This window comes from Macrosteles quadrilineatus, unplaced genomic scaffold (assembly GCF_028750875.1).
Source record: "Macrosteles quadrilineatus isolate MER2022 unplaced genomic scaffold, UCM_ALF_1.0 Scaffold_1__1_contigs__length_201487025, whole genome shotgun sequence".
NCBI classification, from domain to species: domain Eukaryota; kingdom Metazoa; phylum Arthropoda; class Insecta; order Hemiptera; family Cicadellidae; genus Macrosteles; species Macrosteles quadrilineatus.
The window spans coordinates 131112284-131132997 of record NW_026542594.1 but is presented as its reverse complement, the minus strand read 5'-3'; the positions used below and the strand labels follow the sequence as shown (position 1 = coordinate 131132997).

General features: G+C 40.0%; 1 protein-coding gene across 1 annotated transcript in view; it reads right to left on the bottom strand.

Moving 5' to 3' along the window:
* The window catches only part of LOC128985055 (nuclear pore complex protein Nup155), a 210283-nt gene extending 190149 nt beyond the window's left edge, over window positions 1-20134 (bottom strand). Inside the window, exons 1-2 of the mRNA XM_054404431.1 lie at window positions 19946-20134; window positions 11705-11902 (exon numbers count right to left, since the gene is read on the bottom strand). Of these exons, the coding sequence (XP_054260406.1) occupies window positions 11705-11888 (184 nt within the window). The 5' untranslated portion in view covers window positions 11889-11902; window positions 19946-20134. The remainder of the gene's footprint in view (window positions 1-11704; window positions 11903-19945) is intronic.
* Window positions 20135-20714: the final 580 nt, after the last annotated feature.

Here is a 20714-nt window from a genome sequence, read left to right as displayed (position 1 = left end):
CTCAGTCCACTCACTGTGGGACCACCTAGAACCAACATAGCACACTTAGATAGCTGAGTCATTGAGGAAAGGCCAGAGAGAGAGTTTACATTAGGTTAGTCCAGCTCACTCAGTCCACTCTCTGTGGGACTACCTATAACCAACATAGCACACCTATATAGCTGAGTCACTGAGGACAGGCCAGAGAGAGAGTTTGCATTAGGGTAGTCCAGCTCACTCAGTCCACTCACTGTGGGACCACCTAGAACCAACATAGCACACTTAGATAGCTGAGTCATTGAGGAAAGGCCAGAGAGAGAGTCTACATGAGGGTAGTCCAGCTCACTCAGTCCACTCACTGTGGGACCACCTAGAACCAACATAGCACACTTAGATGATAGGTGATAGTCCCATTATGTCTATGGGACTTTTCCCCGTAACAGAGGAGGAAGTTGCAACAGTCATAAATCAACTACCGTCGAAGAGATCAACAGATGTCGATGGCATGTCTGTGTGGCTTCTCAAGCAACTGTCTGAGCATATATTACGTCCATTGACGGAAGCAGTCAATGCATCTTTTAAGAGTGGGTGTTTCCCTGAAGATCTGAAAAGGGCAAAAATTATTCCAATCTTTAAAAAGGGGGACCCACTCAATGCCAACAACTAACGTCCTATCTCTCTCTTGCCTGTGTTTAGCAAAATCTTTGAAAAACTGTTCTTGATTCAGTTGTTAGCATTTCTCAATCATCACAACATTTTTTCATTTGATCAATTCGGGTTCAGAAGGGGGAAATGTTCAGTGGATGCAGTGCATAGCCTTGTCAGTAAGGTAATTGAGAATCTGGACAAGCATCACCCGACACTCAGTGTCTTTCTAGATCTTACCAAGGCTTTTGACTGCGTCGACCACAGTATCCTCTTGTCAAAATTAGAACACTACGGTGTTCGAGGTGTTCCGTTGCATTGGATAAAATCTTACCTTTCAAACAGAACTCAACAGGTGTAGGTCTCAAATCATCTTTCAAAACCAGCTCTGTTAAAGTATGGTGTCCCGCAGGGATCCATTCTTGGTCCAATTTTATTTTTAATTTACGTTAACGATCTGTCTTCAGCATCTGGATCTAGCGAATTGGTTCAGTATGCTGATGACACGACTCTCTGTTGCAGTGCCAACAATCTTCCAAATCTAGAAATCAAAACTTTTGTAGATCTAAATTCATGTGTTCAATTTTTTGAAAACATCAATTTGAAAATAAATTCTCAAAAAACAAATTTCATCCGTTTTTACAGGCACGGTGAACCAAGTGAGACTGTAACGGTCATGATTGATGGCTCACAAATTGAACAAGTCAATTCTTTTAAGTTTCTGGGCATCACCATTGACCGGGGGCTCACTTGGAGTAACCACCTTGACAACGTCTGCACGAGGGTATCTTCAGGCTGTTTTGCCTTAAGAGTCCTCTCAAAATTTTGTCCAGAAAATGTCTTGCTAATGGCCTACTTTGGCCTTATTTACCCCCATCTTTCTTATGGAATTGCAATTTGGGGTGGATGTGCAGAAGCGGACTTCCACAGGTTGTTCCGTCTTCAAAAGAGAGCACTCAGAATAGTGGCTAAACTACAGGTGCGAGAGTCTTGTAGGACCGTCTTCAGGGAGCTAGGCCTGCTTACTCTTGCCTCTCTGTATATCTTGGAAGCTGCCACGTTTTCTAAATTTAAATGCAGCCTAACACAAGGCCAGGACATTCACTCGTATTCAACTAGAGGCAGAGAACAATATAGGTTGGCCCAAAACAGGTCCCGTGCAGCCTCAAGCTTGCCCTCTTCGACGGGGGTGAGATTTTTGAATAGTCTTCCTGAACAAATAAGGAAAGAAAGGAACGAAAAAAGGTTCAAACGGATTTTAAAAAGATATCTGATTAATAAAGAATATTACACTGTGGGTGAGTTTTTTGACACAAATGAGTAGATGGTGTTCGGCTGCTCTGAGGTTCTAAATCAATCAAATGACAAGTTCTGTGTAATTTTTTAATCATTCGTATTATTAACTGTTTTATGCTGCTGTATTTATTTGTTTTGCTGTCGCTTGTTATACCTGTATTAAATGTTGACGGATGCCATGCAATTTTATATTTGTTTCACGGCAATAAAGATATTATTATTATAGATAGCTGAGTAATTGAGGAAAGGCCAGAGAGAGAGTCTACATTAGGGTAGTCCAGCTCACTCAGTCCACTCACTGTGGGACCACCTAGAACCAACATAGCACAATTAGATAGCTGAGTCATTGAGGCCAGAGAGAGAGTTTACATTAGGGTAGTCCAGCTCACTCAGTCCACACACTCTGGGACCACCAAAAAACCAACATAGCACACTTACATAGCTGAGCCACTGAGGACAGGCCAGAGAGAGAGTTTACATTAGGGTAGTCCAGCTCACTCAGTCCACACACTCTGGGACCACCAAAAAACCAACATAGCACACTTACATAGCTGAGCCACTGAGGACAGGCCAGAGAGAGAGTTTACATTAGGGTAGTCCAGCTCACTCAGTCCACACACTGTGGGACTACCTATAACCAACATAGCACACTTATATCCAGCTGAGTCACTGAGGACAGGCCAGAGAGAGAGTTTACATTAGGGTAGTCCAGCTCACTCAGTCCACTCACTGTGGGACCACCTAGAACCAACATAGCACACTTACATAGCTGAGTCATTGAGGACAGGCCAGAGAGAGAGTCTACATTAGGGTAGTCCAGCTCACTCAGTCCACTCACTGTGGGACTACCTATAACCAACATAGCACACTTACATAGCTGAGCCACTGAGGACAGGCCAGAGAGAGAGTTTACATTAGGGTAGTCCAGCTCACTCAGTCCACTCACTGTGGGACTACCTATAACCAACATAGCACACTTATATCCAGCTGAGTCACTGAGGACAGGCCAGAGAGAGAGTTTACATTAGGGTAGTCCAGCTCACTCAGTCCACACACTGTGGGACTACCTATAACCAACATAGCACACTTACATAGCTGAGCCACTGAGGACAGGCCAGAGAGAGAGTTTACATTAGGGTAGTCCAGCTCACTCAGTCCACTCACTGTGGGACTACCTATAACCAACATAGCACACTTATATCCAGCTGAGTCACTGAGGACAGGCCAGAGAGAGAGTTTACATTAGGGTAGTCCAGCTCACTCAGTCCACTCACTGTGGGACTACCTATAACCAACATAGCACACTTATATCCAGCTGAGTCACTGAGGACAGGCCAGAGAGAGAGTTTACATTAGGGTAGTCGAGCTCACTCATCCACTCACTGTGGGACCACCAAAAAACCAACATAGCACACTTACATAGCTGAGCCACTGAGGACAGGCCAGAGAGAGAGTTTACATTAGGGTAGTCCAGCTCACTCAGTCCACTCACTGTGGGACCACCTATAACCAACATAGCACACTTATATAGCTGAATCACTGAGGACAGGCCAGAGAGAGAGTCTACATTAGGGTAGTCCAGCTCACTCAGTCCACTCACTGTGGGACTACCTATAACCAACATAGCACACTTATATAGCTGAGTCACTGAGGACAGGCCAGAGAGAGAGTCTACATTAGGGTAGTCCAGCTCACTCAGTCCACTCACTGTGGGACCACCTAGAACCAACATAGCACAATTAGATAGCTGAGTCATTGAGGACAGGCCAGAGAGAGAGTTTACATTAGGGTAGTCCAGCTCACTCGGTCCACTCACTGTGGGACCACCTAGAACCAACATAGCACACCTATATAGCTAAGTCATTGAGGACAGGCCTGAGAGAGTTTACATTAGGGTAGTCCAGCTCACTCGGTCCACTCACTGTGGGACCACCTAGAACCAACATAGCACACCTATATAGCTGAGTCATTGAGGACAGGCCAGAGAGAGAGTTTACATTAGGGTAGTCCAGCTCACTCGGTCCACTCACTGTGGGACCACCTAGAACCAACATAGCACACTTATGTAGCTGAGTCACTGAGGACAGGCCAGAGAGAGAGTCTACATTAGGGTAGTCCAGCTCACTCAGTCCACTCTCTGTGGGACCACCTAGAACCAACATAGCACACTTATATCCAGCTGAGTCACTGAGGACAGGCCAGAGAGAGAGTTTACATTAGGGTAGTCCAGCTCACTCGGTCCACTCACTGTGGGACCACCTAGAACCAACATAGCACACCTATATAGCTGAGTCACTGAGGACAGGCCAGAGAGAGAGTTTACATTAGGGTAGTCCAGCTCACTCGGTCCACTCACTGTGGGTAACTACCTAGAACCAACATAGCACACCTATATAGCTGAGTCACTGAGGACAGGCCAGAGAGAGAGTTTACATTAGGGTAGTCCAGCTCACTCAGTCCACTCACTGTGGGACCACCTAGAACCAACATAGCACACCTATATAGCTGAGTCATTGAGGACAGGCCAGAGAGAGAGTTTACATTAGGGTAGTCCAGCTCACTCGGTCCACTCACTGTGGGACCACCTAGAACCAACATAGCACACTTATATAGCTGAGTCACTGAGGACAGGCCAGAGAGAGAGTCTACATTAGGGTAGTCCAGCTCACTCAGTCCACTCACTGTGGGACCACCTAGAACCAACATAGCACACCTTTATAGCTGCGTCACTGAGGACAGGCCAGAGAGAGAGTTTACATTAGGGTAGTCCAGCTCACTCAGTCCACTCACTGTGGTCACGTAGACAGGGTGTCTACCTGTCACAGATGTCACTGACGTCCTGGAAAAGTCACAGATTTCAGTTATGTGTCACCGATGTCCCCTATTGTCACGGAATTTGTTTAAAATGTCACCTAAATTAATGTTGAACTTCACATTTTCATTTATTTTTGGGACAAAACCAAATCTTTAGACAAAACTTGCCATGTATCAATAATATTTATTATCACACCCAACAGTTCACCTAGAGTAAGCTTTCCAAATAAAGGATCGCAATGCGTAACTGTACGTTCAGTCTCAGTATTGTAATATCTGCCCACTGTCGCCATTTTGCTGGCTAGTGCGCGGTGCTGCCATTTAAAATTGCATTGGGCTTTTTATCCCCAAACCAGGACTTTTTAGACCATGTGTGGGATTAAAATGGGATGCAGGCTAAAACGAGACTATCGGTTCTTACGATTAGCTTCTTTTTATACCGCTTTCCAGATAAAAACTAACACTAATTGCTTAAAATATTCTACCACAGTATTGTTGAAAGGTTTTAGGAGATATCTAGACATCATACTGATCACCCTGGACTGATCGTAAAATATCATGCGGGATTAAACGGGATTTTTCACTACAGTAAAGTGAGATAGACGGGGATTTTCTCAACCCTGTAAGTGGAATTTTTGTTTTCTGTGTGTAGAGAGGTTTTGTTTGATTGTTGTAGTTGTTCTACCTACGTTTTGTGCAAGGCAAGTGCAGTTAGTTGTGAGAGAAGTAAGAAGACATTAAAGGTTTGCATTTGTTGAATGCTAAAAATCCTTCCAACAGTAACTTTGTAGTTGTGTGTTGGATTAAATGTCTACGTTTTAATCTGTGGTTGGATTAAATCTTCCCCATTGTTGACTTGGAAAATATGTTCGTTGTTAGGCATTTGAAAATAACGTTAAAATCCTGAATTTATATTAGGCCTACTTTTTTGTGACTTATAAAACTGTCTTACCATACTTAATATTTTTTACCTCAACAGCAAATATAAAATGAACTCGCAAAAATTTACTTTAACTTAGTTTGACGTCACTGATAGTTTAAGACAAAGCCACCAAATGGCCCCGAAATGTCACCGATTTTACAATAAGCTTACTGGTAAAAACCCTGTAAGAACCAACTAGCACACTTACATAGCTGAGTCACTGAGGACAGGCCAGAGAGAGAGTTTACATTAGGGAAGTCCAGCTCACTCAGTCCACTCACTCTGGGACCACCTAAAACCAACATAGCACACTTATATCCAGCTGAGTCACTGAGGACAGGCCAGAGAGAGAGTTTACATTAGGGTAGTCCAGCTCACTCAGTCCACTCACTCGGGGACCACCTAAAACCAACATAGCACACTTATATCCAGCTGAGTCACTGAGGACAGGCCAGAGAGAGAGTTTACATTAGGGTAGTCCAGCTCACTCAGTCCACTCACTCTGGGACCACCTAAAACCAACATAGCACACTTATATCCAGCTGAGTCACTAAGGACAGGCCAGAGAGAGAGTCTACATTAGGGTAGTCGAGCTCACTCATCCACTCACTGTGGGACTACCTATAACCAACATAGCACACTTATATAGCTGAGTCACTGAGGAAAGGCCAGAGAGAGAGTCTAGATTAGGGTAGTCCAACTCACTCAGTCCACTCACTGTGGGACCAGCTAGAATCAACGTAGCCCTTTACATAGCTGAATCACTGAGTACAGGCCAGAGAGAGAGTTTACATTAGGGTAGTCCAGCTCACTCAGTCCACTCACTGTGGGACTACCTATAACCAACATAGCACACTTATATAGCTGAGTCACTGAGGACAGGCCAGAGAGAGAGTCTACATTAGGGTAGTCCAGCTCACTCAGTCCACTCACTGTAGGACCACCTAGAATCTACATAGCACACTTATATAGCTGAATCACTGAGGACAGGCCAGAGAGAGAGTCTACATTAGGGTAGTCAAGCTCACTCATCCACTCACTGTGGGACTACCTATAACCAACATAGCACACTTATATAGCTGAGTCACTGAGGAAAGGCCAGAGAGAGAGTCTAGATTAGGGTAGTCCAGCTCACTCAGTCCACTCACTGTGGGACCAGCTAGAATCAACATAGCCCTTTACATAGCTGAATCACTGAGTACAGGCCAGAGAGAGAGTTTGCATTAGGGTAGTCCAGCTCACTCAGTCCACTCACTGTGGGACTACCTATAACCAACATAGCACACTTATATAGCTGAGTCACTGAGGAAAGGCCAGAGAGAGAGTCTACATTAGGGTAGTGAAGCTCACTCAGTCCACTCACTGTGGGACTACCTATAACCAACATAGCACACTTATATAGCTGAGTCACTGAGGACAGGCCAGAGAGAGAGTCTACATTAGGGTAGTCCAGCTCACTCATCCACTCACTGTGGGACTACCTATAACCAACATAGCACACTTATATAGCTGAGTCACTGAGGAAAGGCCAGAGAGAGAGTCTACATTAGGGTAGTCCAGCTCACTCAGTCCACTCACTGTGGGACTACCTATAACCAACATAGCACACTTATATAGCTGAGTCACTGAGGACAGGCCAGAGAGAGAGTCTACATTAGGGTAGTCCAGCTCACTCATCCACTCACTGTGGGACTACCTATAACCAACATAGCACACTTATATAGCTGAGTCACTGAGGAAAGGCCAGAGAGAGAGTCTACATTAGGGTAGTCCAGCTCACTCGGTCCACTCACTGTGGGACTACCTATAACCAACATAGCACACTTATATAGCTGAGTCACTGAGGACAGGCCAGAGAGAGAGTCTACATTAGGGTAGTCCAGCTCACTCATCCACTCACTGTGGGACTACCTATAACCAACATAGCACACTTATATAGCTGAGTCACTGAGGAAAGGCCAGAGAGAGAGTCTACATTAGGGTAGTCCAGCTCACTCAGTCCACTCACTGTGGGACTATTTATAACCAACATAGCACACTTATATAGCTGAGTCACTGAGGACAGGCCAGAGAGAGAGTCTACATTAGGGTAGTCCAGCGCACTCAGTCCACTCCCTGTGGGACTACCTATAACCAACATAGCACACTTATATAGCTGAGTCACTGAGGACAGGCCAGAGAGAGAGTCTACATTAGGGTAGTCCAGCTCACTCAGTCCACTCACTGTGGGACCACCTAGAACCAACATAGCACACTTATATAGCTGAGTCACTTAGGACAGGCCAGAGAGAGAGTCTACATTAGGGTAGTCCAGCTCACTCATCCACTCACTGTGGGACTACCAATAACCAACATAGCACACTTATATAGCTGAATCATTGAGGACATGCCAGAGAGAGAGTCTACATTAGGGTAGTCCAGCTCACTCATCCACTCACTGTGGGACTACCTATAACCAACATAGCCCTTTACATAGCTGAATCACTGAGGACAGGCCAGAGAGAGAGTCTACATTAGGGTAGTCCAGCTCACTCAGTCCACTCACTGTGGAAACCACCTAGAACCAACATAGCACACTTATATAGCTGAGTCACTGAGGACAGGCCAGAGAGAGAGTTTACATTAGGGTAGTCCAGCTCACTCAGTCCACTCACTGTGGGACTACCTATAACCAACATAGCCCTTTACATAGCTGAATCACTGAGGACAGGCCAGAGAGAGAGTCTACATTAGGGTAGTCCAGCTCACTCAGTCCACTCACTGTGGAAACCACCTAGAACCAACATAGCACACTTATATAGCTGAGTCACTGAGGACAGGCCAGAGAGAGAGTCTACATTAGGGTAGTCCAGCTCACTCATCCACTCACTGTGGGACTACCTAAACCAACATAGCCCTTTACATAGCTGAATCACTGAGGACAGGCCAGAGAGAGAGTCTACATTAGGGTAGTCCAGCTCACTCAGTCCACTCACTGTGGAAACCACCTAGAACCAACATAGCACACTTACATAGCTGAGTCACTGAGGACAGGCCAGAGAGAGAGTCTACATTAGGGTAGTCCAGCTCACTCAGTCCACTCACTGTGGAAACCACCTATAACCAACATAGCACACTTATATAGCTGAGTCACTGAGGACAGGCCAGAGAGAGAGTCTACATTAGGGTAGTCCAGCTCACTCAGTCCACTCACTGTGGAAACCACCTAGAACCAACATAGCACACTTATATAGCTGAGTCACTGAGGACAGGCCAGAGAGAGAGTCTACGTTAGGGTAGTCCAGCTCACTCATCCACTCACTGTGGGACTACCTATAACCAACATAGCCCTTTACATAGCTGAATCACTGAGGAAAGGCCAGAGAGAGAGTTTACATTAGGGTAGTCCAGCTCACTCAGTCCACTCACTGTGGAAACCACCTAGAACCAACATAGCACACTTACATAGCTGAGTCACTGAGGACAGGCCAGAGAGAGAGTCTACATTAGGGTAGTCCAGCTCACTCATCCACTCACTGTGGGACTACCTATAACCAACATAGCACACTTACATAGCTGAGTCACTGAGTACAGGCCAGAGAGGGAGAGAGAGTTCACATTATGGTTGTCTATTGGTCGTGAAACGTAAATAATGTCACGATCATTGTCATTGAGTAGTATATACAAGGGTTAGCTGTTGATTTTATATATTAAATAGGGTAAATCAACTCCTTTAAAATGTATATCATATTAAACTTTGTAGTACAGTAGAACCTTGATAAGAAGACCCTCGATAACAAGTTACCCTTGATAAGAAGTGTAATTTTCAAATCCCCTTGATTTTATTTTACCCCTGATCATATGTTATTAAAAACCTCAATAAGAAGTCAACCTTGGTAACAAGTCTGATTTAATAATCTCCATGAGAGTCTTGTTATCTAGGTTCTACTGAAATTGGCATATTACTTGTCCCTAATACTAAACCTCTAATGAGATTAACTGAACAATGATAAATACCTTCCGTCAGAAAATCTCAATCTTGTAAAATTTATAAGTGGTACATTTACAATACCATATTGTATTGTAAGAAATATATATGTACACCAGTTTTAAATACATGTAAATAATAATTGTTGATATTGCTTAAATTATATTTGGATGGCGTGTAAAATAACTTGAAAAGTATGAGTCGTTTATTCATTTATATGACTCATTTATATTCGGTTTATTCAGCATATAAACAGAACGACACAACAGGTGAGTAAACAAGAGAGAATAACACAGCTGACTTTTGGCAGTTGCTGCAGAGATGTCGTCGGGACTACAGTTAGTAGTCACAGACGGAATGACAGAATGGACAAACAGACAAACAGACAGAAATTGAGATAAGACTCGTTTCGGCTTTCTTAGGCTATAAAATGTAAAAATAATCAAAAACTGCATGATTCTAAGCAATATACAGACAAAACTGTAATTTTATTTATATAGATATATGTGTGTGTGAGTGTCTGTTAGCGTGATTACTCAAGCAAAACTGATCCGATTCTTATGAAATTTGGTACAAACATGTAAACTTGAGTTTATTCGAACGAATTTGCAAACCAGCATGATCGGACTATGGGAACAGGGATTTATCCCCCCACACGCATTATTTCATATTGCTTTGTGTTTTGTAGGATTTTTGTGGGAAATTGATTTTTACCATTTTTGACCCTAAAAAACACAAAATTTTATAATTTCTTTCCAAACCATTTTGTAGAGCTTAGAAAATAATTGTAAATTAAAGCATTGTTGTATACCCATCAGTTACGTAATTTAAAAAATTTTAAATTTAAAATTCCCAAGTTATTTTTATGGAAAATAAACTGTTGTATGTTGCTTCTTTATGGATATATTTTAATGCAATTTGGAAATTTTTTTTTATTTCATACTAAGCTTGCTGGTTAGCGAACTCATTTATATGTATCCAGCCTTGAGTATGTGTATGTGGCGTCGTCCTGTAATCCAGCTACTAGGAAGTCAGGAACTGTAGGTATTTATAGGCATGCACTGTGGATGCGATACTCCCTGGTGTGGATTAACGTCCACACTAGTGAGTACTACGACGATCCGCAGTGGTATCCTGATAATAAGACCAATTCGTTAATTACAAGGCAAAAATGTGGTTTCGGATCCCACTTTAAACTGTAGGTCCCTTAGTTGACATTGGCTGTATGGGCTATTAATTAACAGCTGTCTCTAAGAAATATGTCGGCCTTGGTCACTAACAAGACTACAAGCTCGCGCCACTCATCCTCTTTGTATTCACTCTTTGAAGTGTGCTATGGCTTCAACTTCATGTGATGGACGGATATACTGCTTTCTTCCTCTTCTCAACTGATTTGGTTTCTAGACCTTAGTAGACAGAAACCTGATAATTGGGGATGGTGCGATTAAGATTTCACGTCTGGTACTCCTTTTGAGCAGCTATCACATTCCATTTTCACAAATCATAAATAAAGTGCATTTTTTTAGCAATCCCTAATCAAGTGATACCTGGTTGACTGTCTATTTGTGACTGACTGAATGTTTTTATTTTTCAGGACTCGGCTTTGTTATCTTATCCTTGCTAAATTGTTGTTATTCATTACATGAATCTACTAAACAAGTGTGTTAATTTTTTTTTAATCTTTCAATTTAATTGGAATGGAGTTGATTGGAATTTTCCTTAAGTACTATAAGCTTTTATCATAAAAACAAAATTATTTAAAAAAAATCTTCATTTATCTTTTATTTCCTTAGCGTTTGAGTTGAGAACCTCAAATTCAAACACCATTATGATTTAGTTTGACAGATAATTTTAATTAACACTTATGACTGGACACCCTGTGTGTAAAAATTCATAAAAATAGCGTATTTGGCCTCTGAAAAATAAATTGTGAAAATAAAACAAAAACGGTCCCGGGTCTAGGTGTTACCATGTCACCTACAGTAATAGCTCTTATCTACAGAGGAAATTTTCAAAGGATAAAATGTGGTAAAGTGTGGAAGGGGAGGGGGGAGGTGGAAAAATTTACCAGTATATCTTACTTTGAGCTGTAATCCTCATGCGGTCCGTCAGCTGAGGAAAGCTGCTGTCCAACGTCATTTGCTTCTCTATCATCTTGCCAGCAATCTCCAGGGCTTCCATGTGGACTCTGTAGGGATCAAGTGGAGGAACTCTCTCAATTGTAGTGTTGAAATTTGTCATGCTAAGCTGCTGTGGTGGTGGCATAGCTTATTTCATCACTAAAACATCAAAACACAATAATTAGTCCAGCACCTATAGGGGGTTGAGTATGCACTGAAAGTGTAACGCATTTTGACTTTTGATTGTTGTTGGGGGCACATTGGAGATGACCAAAAGCGATGTTGCCGCCCTCCCAGCAGGTGCACAACTTAGGGGGGAGGGGGGAAAGTACGGGGGGCGCGCTCTAAAGAAGCGCTCATAACTCGCGAACTAGACTCGATAGAAACATGCTATAAACGGCATTCTATTACAAATATTATTCTCTAAAAAAAATGTTATTAGAGAAAAACCCGTATCTGCTATTTAAATTGAATATTAAAACATTTTTTTTAATTTATTGTAAACTCAAAATAACGTTTAATTATTATTATTATATTGGAATCAAAAAAATCCAAATTGGCTAGTTTTTGAATTTTTTATTGCTGCATTTTTTTCTTTACTTGAAAAACACCCCATTACCGTACATATAAATACTTTATGAAATAAAGACAGGGTTTTAGGTAGAATTAAAAAATTTGGTTAAATTATAAAAATTGGCGTTGGTGTCAAGAATTGAGAATCGCTACATTTTGGTATCAACACGGGCACCTACCGGTTGCGCGGAGTGGTCATATTTTTGACGAGGGTTAAATTGATGGCCCCCCCCCCCCCCCCCCAAGGGTAGAGACCGGTCGCGCGAAGCAGTCACTCTGCTCATCAAACCGTATATAATCCTTTCGACCCCCATACTCAGGTGTAGGAGAGCCAAAATCCAAGAATTGGCGAGCTCCGATCCAAAGGAGAATTAGCAAAAAGTCGCAAAGACCGTCTCTTGCAAAACTTCACTTTACAGTGTATATTGATGTATTTTGAATATTGATTGTTACTTCAAACTAATATTACAATTGTGAAAGTTTGTGTGTTTGTTTGTTTAAAGTTCAATCACTTATTAACTACTTGTCGGATTGGGCTGAAAGTTGGGATTATAATAGCTGACATTCCCGATTAACATATAGACATCTTATCTCAAAAATCCATTTGGGCTCCGCACCAGTGGCTCTGGAGTTTGCCATGTTAAGCTTATGAGTATTCATACAGTCGTCATAACAGTCGATTTTATTTTTGGAAACTTAAATCTTCAATTGGAGTAAACGTTTCTAAAACTCCATCATATAATAAGTAGTTTTAAGTTAGCTACCTTATACAGAACAGCAACCCGTTTTCCATAATTACTTCTGGAACTTCAAAAACCGGTGGGAAAGAGCTCTCGGGGCCCGAGAACTGAAGGCCTATTTGAAACTCAAACAACCAGTATATTAAGTTCATACATTTTGGTATATTGAGAAGTTGGATAATATGTTTGTTTAAGAGGAAGCTATAACAACGGGAATAAAAAATCATTCAACCGACTAATATTCAACCGACCACTCCGCGCAAACGTTCACCACCCTAAACTGACCACTCCGCACAACCGGTCTTCCAGTCTGACAGATTTTTGACTGCTCCGCGCGACCAGTCTGTAACCATCAACACATCACTAATTGTTGAACAATCCAGTCTTGAATATTTGGCATTAGTCTTTAAAAGTCTGGAATTAGTTTTGAATTTTTAAATGGAAATAAACTAGTCACCCTAAATTTTAACTTTTTATTTGGTGAAAAATACAGTCTTACCATTGCCAAAAAGGTGTTGGAGCTCTCAATATACAAAGTCAAGTTCTTGACTTCGTCTGAGAGAAGACCTGAGTTAGGATCCATCCAATTCATTTAGGATCCTAGGTACACAGTACACGCACATTTAGGGTTTGGATCAGTCTGTTCCTTTCTTTTACCTTACTTATGTCAGCTATTTTCCATAATGTGTAAGGGTGAAATTCTTACATGGAATTCATAAATTAGCCGATTACAAGGTCCTTTAAGTATGTTCACCGTGTTCACTGAATCAGTAATTTCTTTTATGTTGATTTACAAATAGCCTAAAATACGTACCCCCATACCCCCCCCCCCCAATTTTGGGGCCTAGATCCGCCTATGGCTCTAACCACTAAACACTAAACCAGTAGCCTGAATGTATTGTTTTTCTTAGTTTGCTATTTATACATTACTAGATGACCCATGCTGCTCCGCAGCGACAAAATAAATTTAATATCCGAGAAATAATCAAATTCATGATTTTTGATTGAGTAAAAAAGTATCTTGAGCTTTAAAAACTGTTTCAAACGATCAATAGCTCAAATTAAATAATTTAGGCCTACTGTTTATTTTGAGTCTAAAAAATATAAAAAAACCTGAAAAATACTGGAGATATTGATTGTTACTCATAGAAATACCTTATGAAAAATAATTTTAATGTTTGTATTTCACCTTGCGTTTGCTCGAAACTCGTCCGATTTGAAAAACTAATATTAGCTTAAATGAAAGCCGGTATTTCTCTGAAGGTTCTTAGACCGAAATATATAGGATTATATAATTATATACCGGTATAGGCCTAACTGGTGAAATACATTAAAAATTCAAATACCCCGGCCGCAGCAAACCTGCAGACAAAGCGAATTTCAACTTGTCTGATTACTTTTGTACATTTCTATTAATAAAAAAACATATTTATTCCCTATAATATAAGAGTTAACGAGTGCTTAGGTTTGCTGCTACGGGGAAGGTAAAAAGTGTTTTTGACCATACATCAAGAGTATTGGATTTTATCTATATATATATATCCATAAACAAGTAAACTAAAACAGAAGTTTTCATTTTCTCCATAAGAATAACATGGGAAACTATTTTTGAATTTTCTCTGTGACCGTTAGGCATACAACAGCGCTTCAATATACTAAATTATTTCTTTTTAAGCTCTACAAAACAGTTTAAAATAAAATTGCAAATTTTTTGTTTTTAGGGTCAAAAACGGAAAAACCCAATTTTTACCCCATAAAACCCCCTATAAACCCCCGTTCCCATTATGCTGGATCGCGAAATCGTTCGAATAAACGTAGGTTTACACGTTTGTCCCGAATTTCATCAAAATCGGATCATTTTTGCTCGAGTTATCGTGCTAACGGACAAACATATATATACTAGCAGAGTACCCGTCCTTCGTACAGGGTTGGCATATAAGTATAAAATATGTATTGCAGTTATACTCAAGCTTTGTGTTTGCAATAGGGGAGGACACATTTTGATAAAATTTGCTTCTTTAAATTTATGGTATACTATAGTATTACACATCTACCATAGCCTTAATGTTCCACAACTTCACATAAACAGTAGAGAAAAGTAAATTATTAAAAATTAACAAAATATCAAAAATTATTCATGAAATTCAAAACATAAACATAACTGTAAACAATTCTTCTTTGACAGTTCTCATTGTATATCCCAGTTTTTGGTTGCTGCTTATTTAAAATTAGCTGTTTTCATAAATGCAAAAAAATTATTGTGCTGCACCCTGTTGGTAAATCTGATTACTTTTAACCCATTGGAGACTTATCACGAGACTGTCTCGTGATGGGTTATGGTAGCCCAAAAGCCTCATCACGAGACTATCTTGTGATGATGACTTGACTTTTTTTTGTCTACAGTAAATAAATATCATGTAAAATAATTTTAATTAGTGTTTCTAAACGTAAATAAAGACTTTTACTTTCAGGTGCTTTTACCTTTACTTTTACTTTATGGTGCAGACAAGCCTTGTATGGTTTTTGCACCTATTGTATAATATGCATGTATTAATAAATAATAAATAGTAATATGCATGTATATATTGGGGAGCGAGCTGGCGTAGTGGTTAGAGCGCGGGACTTCAGTCCCTGAGGTCCCGGGTTCGATCCCCGCCAAGTCACCAATGGATTTTATCTAAGTGATAATGCCGCAACCCCTAGGTCTAGCCTGAAGTAATGTGAAAAACAATCCCAGGCTTATGCCTAGCGTCCTAGGACAAAAAAAAAAATATGCATGTATTCATTATAGTTCAATAAATAAATTGATTGATTGATTGATTGATTGAAGGAAATATTTATCTGTGTAACTAGTGGTGAAAGTGGCACTTTGCTGCACACGAGAGCAATGTTTACTCTCGCGGCTCGTGCGGAATGATCTCGAGTGCAGCAAAGGCCTTTTTCACTCGTGTTACACATTATATTTTTCCTACAGTCACTATAAAGCATATAAATAATTAGTCTTTCAAACACTATACAACACGTTTTTAGGTTCAGCTGGCAACACAAATGGTGCCCTAGAGAAAGTAGTACCCGCGGTCCGTATCACTCCGCTATTTTTCCTCGGCAAAAAATGTGCTCCGCGTTTTGAGAATATAGTTCCGTATGTTTTTGTAATTTGAAATGGTTTCCGCGCCTAAAAAAATGCTTTAAAGGTATTTTCTTGTTTATTAAGATCGTAGGAATGTTTTAAAAACGTTTAAAAGAAAAGTCCAGAAAGTTCAGAAATACCGAAACTATAAACACAAAATGACAGGTTAAATCGTAGTTATAATAGTCAATCAGCTGCTCATAGTATTATTATCTTTAAGTGTTGCCAACCTATTTCCAAGCGTACACGGATTACGTGCATAATAGAACCACGCTGTTTTGTGTTGTTTCGTTGGAATCCTGATGTGCGGCAAAGTATAAACCGTACGGCAAAGTATAAACCGTACGGCAAAGTATAAATATGCAGCAATTAGCAGCTTTCTGTACTATAAACAGTACAAGGAAGCCAACTTTGTCGGGTGACTGTAGGAAAAAAATATATTACTGTCAAAAATACCCTACAAAGTTTTGTTTTTCCAAAAATAATTTGGGTCACATTTTGATTTTGTTACAGTATAACTTACTATATATGAATATATTTATCTCGGTTGTTCTTTCCGAAACCGAAATGTTATCTTTGACACTCTTTGACAAATTCGCATCTGTTTTACAATATTGTAGTGTTATTATGTTATTATGTAGTGATTATTTGGTAGTCCTGTAAAACAGATGACTAATAGTAGTTCTATTGTTTTGATGCGTTCGAGGTTGTACTACGTGTGTTACTACGTCATGTTTTGATACGTTACTACTGTTTAATAGTGAGTTACTACTGTTTTTGAGTGATTGTATGTGTATTGTTAGTTTTTATTTCATCGTTTTCTAGATGGCGGGACCTTCAAAAAGTACGTTTGACCGTGTATTTTCGAGTGAAATAGACAAACTCCTCCAGGAATGTGATTCGGAATTGGACTCTGAGAACGACAGTGATGATGATTTGTTTGACACTATTGGCCGGGCAGATATTCGGGATGAAATTGAACATGATCCAATGGAAATGGAGGAAGATATTGTAGGCCTAGATGAATTCAGGTATGTGATCGATTTTCCTATACCTAATCTGGACCAAGTGATAGGTTATGATCTAGACCTAACCTTAGACGACCAAAATGTAGAACAAATTCAACAAACTGAAGCCCCACAACCAATGGATGTCAGTGACAGGGATGAATTTGAAGAAGAGCAGGGTCAGGGTGATAGACCAAGGGGTACAGTAGGGACCCAGCCAAGCAGAGGAAGAGGTAGGGGATTAGTACAAGGTCGGGGAACAGGATGAGGTCGGGGATCAGTACGAGGTCGGGGATCAGTACGAGGTCGGGGAACACGACAAGGTCGGGGTGGAGAAAGAGGACTTGGAACAAATGAACCACAGGTTGTGAAACAGAAAAAAAAAGAAAAAAGATGGCAGATGCTTGGGTGTGGGTCGATGAAGACAACGTGGTAAAAGACATCCCGTACGGTATGCTGATGTGTCCGGACTAAACACTGTGTCAGCTAGAAAATTCGGCGATTTCAACGAGAAATTACTAAATTTTTTTTTTATTCAAGTAGTTTTTAAGTTTAACCACAGACTGCAGGACTTATTACTTCCAGAACAAAGCCAGAATTTTATATTTTTATTTAAACATCTATTAACTAGGCCTTGTTCATAAATAAAGAGGGTGTTCATAAAAATCTGCATTGTGTTTCACCCACTATTTAATTGTGCAAAAACACTCAGGAAGTAGCATAAATTAATGAGTCCGTTCATTATAACCTAACCTTTACCTTCCTAATCTAACCTCACTTCAAAACACTTAAACAGTCACGAATCCGCATAAACCCGACCTACCTTCCTCACATGCCTAAATAAGAACTGATTATTTGGTTTCAAAACTACTGTAATTTATTTCATTCCGCATTAAGTCGAGTATAAACAGCTGTTTGCTCTCCTCCTCACTCAGTCCACATACGTTCGGACCCGTCCAGATCACGCCATATCAGTATAGCTTAATGAACCTTAGATTCGTAATTTTAACCTTCGTTTTACGGCCACTTATGAATCTCTCCAACAAAAACTGATTGCATCTTTGGATTCAGTGTGAAAAATACTGTAGGCCTAAGTAGACATCTAAAAATTAGGCCTACTTGATATCGCATTGTAGATAATATTTGCTTTTTTTCAACATAATATTTTTCACATTTCTATAATCAGTCATAGAAATAACTTTAGAGTGACTAAGATTGAGGTTTTGCTGTAAATTTTTTTTTTGTTCTTCATTATTTTATTACAAGTTACAGCTTTGCTCGATTTCGAGCAACGGGTTATCTAGTGTGTAAACATTGAGGTGTATTGTTTTGTGCATAGGTTACAGGCCTAATAGCTTTGTTTGTACACAAGGTCACAGAAAACGTACTACTATAACACTAGAATGCCAACCGCATGGTAAAAAGCATTAAGCGGTTTGAGAGAGCTTTGCCTTGTCAATCCGTAGGCAGCGCCACCAGCATTGCCATGCAATAGCATAGCAACACTGGTGGCGCTGCCTACGGATTGACAGGCAAAGCTCTCTCAAAACACTTAATGCTTTTTACCATGCGGTTGGCATTCTGGGTTATAGTAGTACGTTTTCTGTGACAAGGTGTACAACAATAGCTTTATTTTAACAATAGGATATTTTAAAATACCTAAAGGTGAGTGAGCGTAGCGAACAAACTTCAACCAGAACGTGATTGAGCCATGCGAACGAGATAATCTTGAAAATTAAGAAGTTAAACGGGGCAAAGCCCGCGGGTTACAGCTAGTAATATTATAAATGAGAAAGTTTGGATGTATGGATGTATGTATGTTTGTGACAAGTAAACATGAAAAATACTGGTCGGATTGGGTTGAAATTTGGCATGATGATAGCTCAAATTCCCGATTAACATATAGGCATATTCTTATCTGAAAAATCCTTTCGGGCTCCGTCCCAGTGGCTCTGCAGCTCCCCATGTTAACCTTATGAGTAGGGCCTATTCATATTTAAAGGGAATTAAAGAATTTAACCAGCTGTTTCAACTAAAAGAGTTCGTTCTACTTGATATGCAATTAAAAATTTATAAGATTTACCAACAGGGTGCAGCACTAAAATATTATTTTTTTAATTTTTTATGAAATCAGCTAATTCGAACTAAGCAGCAACAAAACACTGTGATACGCAATGAGAACTGTCAAAGTAGGATTGCTTAAGTTACAGTATGGTTATGTTTTAATTTCATGAATAATTTGTGAATTTTTAATAATCTATCTTTCTCTATTGTGTAGGTGAAATGGTAGAACATTATGGCTATGGTAGATGTACTAACTTATAGCATACCGTAAATTTGAGGAAGCAAATTTTCTTAAACCGTGTCTTCTCACATTGCAAAAGCAAAGATCGAGCATAACCGCAATAAGCATTTTATACTTGTTTGCCAACCCCGTACGAAGAACGGGTACTCTGCTAGTCTATTATAAAATTTAACTATCATAACCTACTTAACCTATCCAACCAAACTTGCTGATGGTGAAAAAATCGCATGAAGGTTTATTAATCGAATCGATACTGTAGTTTCAATCGATATTAGGGTAGCCCAGTTTTAAATTATATATGATCCTCCTGGTTATGAAAAGTTAAAGACCTAGTAGAAAGTATTCAATTTAACTTACAACAATAGTTAACTTAGGCTATGTGTAAACACCGGGATATAATAGTAGGCTACATAACCTAAACTAAGCCTATAATACGCATACTCTTACCTTAAGTCTAAAGCGTTATCAAAATAATGACATCAGAGAAGTCTTGCCGTTCAAATTCAATGCAAGGCAAGATTACTGATTTGTATAATAAACTGAACTGACACAACCAACGTACTGTAAAGGGGAAAGGCACACACACACCCATACACGGTACCGGTCGGTGTCTGTGCTCGTACTGGTCAGTGGTCACTGGTCAGTTCTCTTCTCTTCTCAGTCTCAGTTGTACCCAGCGTTGTACCGGTCACGGTCACAGTCAACGGTTGTATGGACGTATGGTTGTACTCACTCATGTATGTACTGTACGCAGTGTTGCCACCGCGTTGTTGCGATTTTACCCTAAAGGCGGGCTAAAATTACCCTAAATTACCCTAAATCTACTTTGAGTTACCCTAAAAATTACCCTAAATGTTAATGTTTGCGTTTAATGCTATAAAACATTGTTAAAATCATATAAATCCTACTTAAGGTGGTTAATTATACTAAATGAAGTTCCAATATTAATCAATTTACGTAAAATTATACTCGATTCTAAAAAACCACCCGAAAGAAGAACAAAAATGTTGATATTGATCAGCTCTATCAACTATCGTACCGGTATAACGAAAAATATCGAATCAAGAACTATCGTATTTTTTTACTGTATCGACCCATTACTACTGTTTTTGGACAATCATATCTTTAAATTACAGTACGGTACCACCAAAGCTTTAATCTATACATATAGTAGTAATTTCTTGACACAATTTGTAAAATAATCTAGTTTAAATCA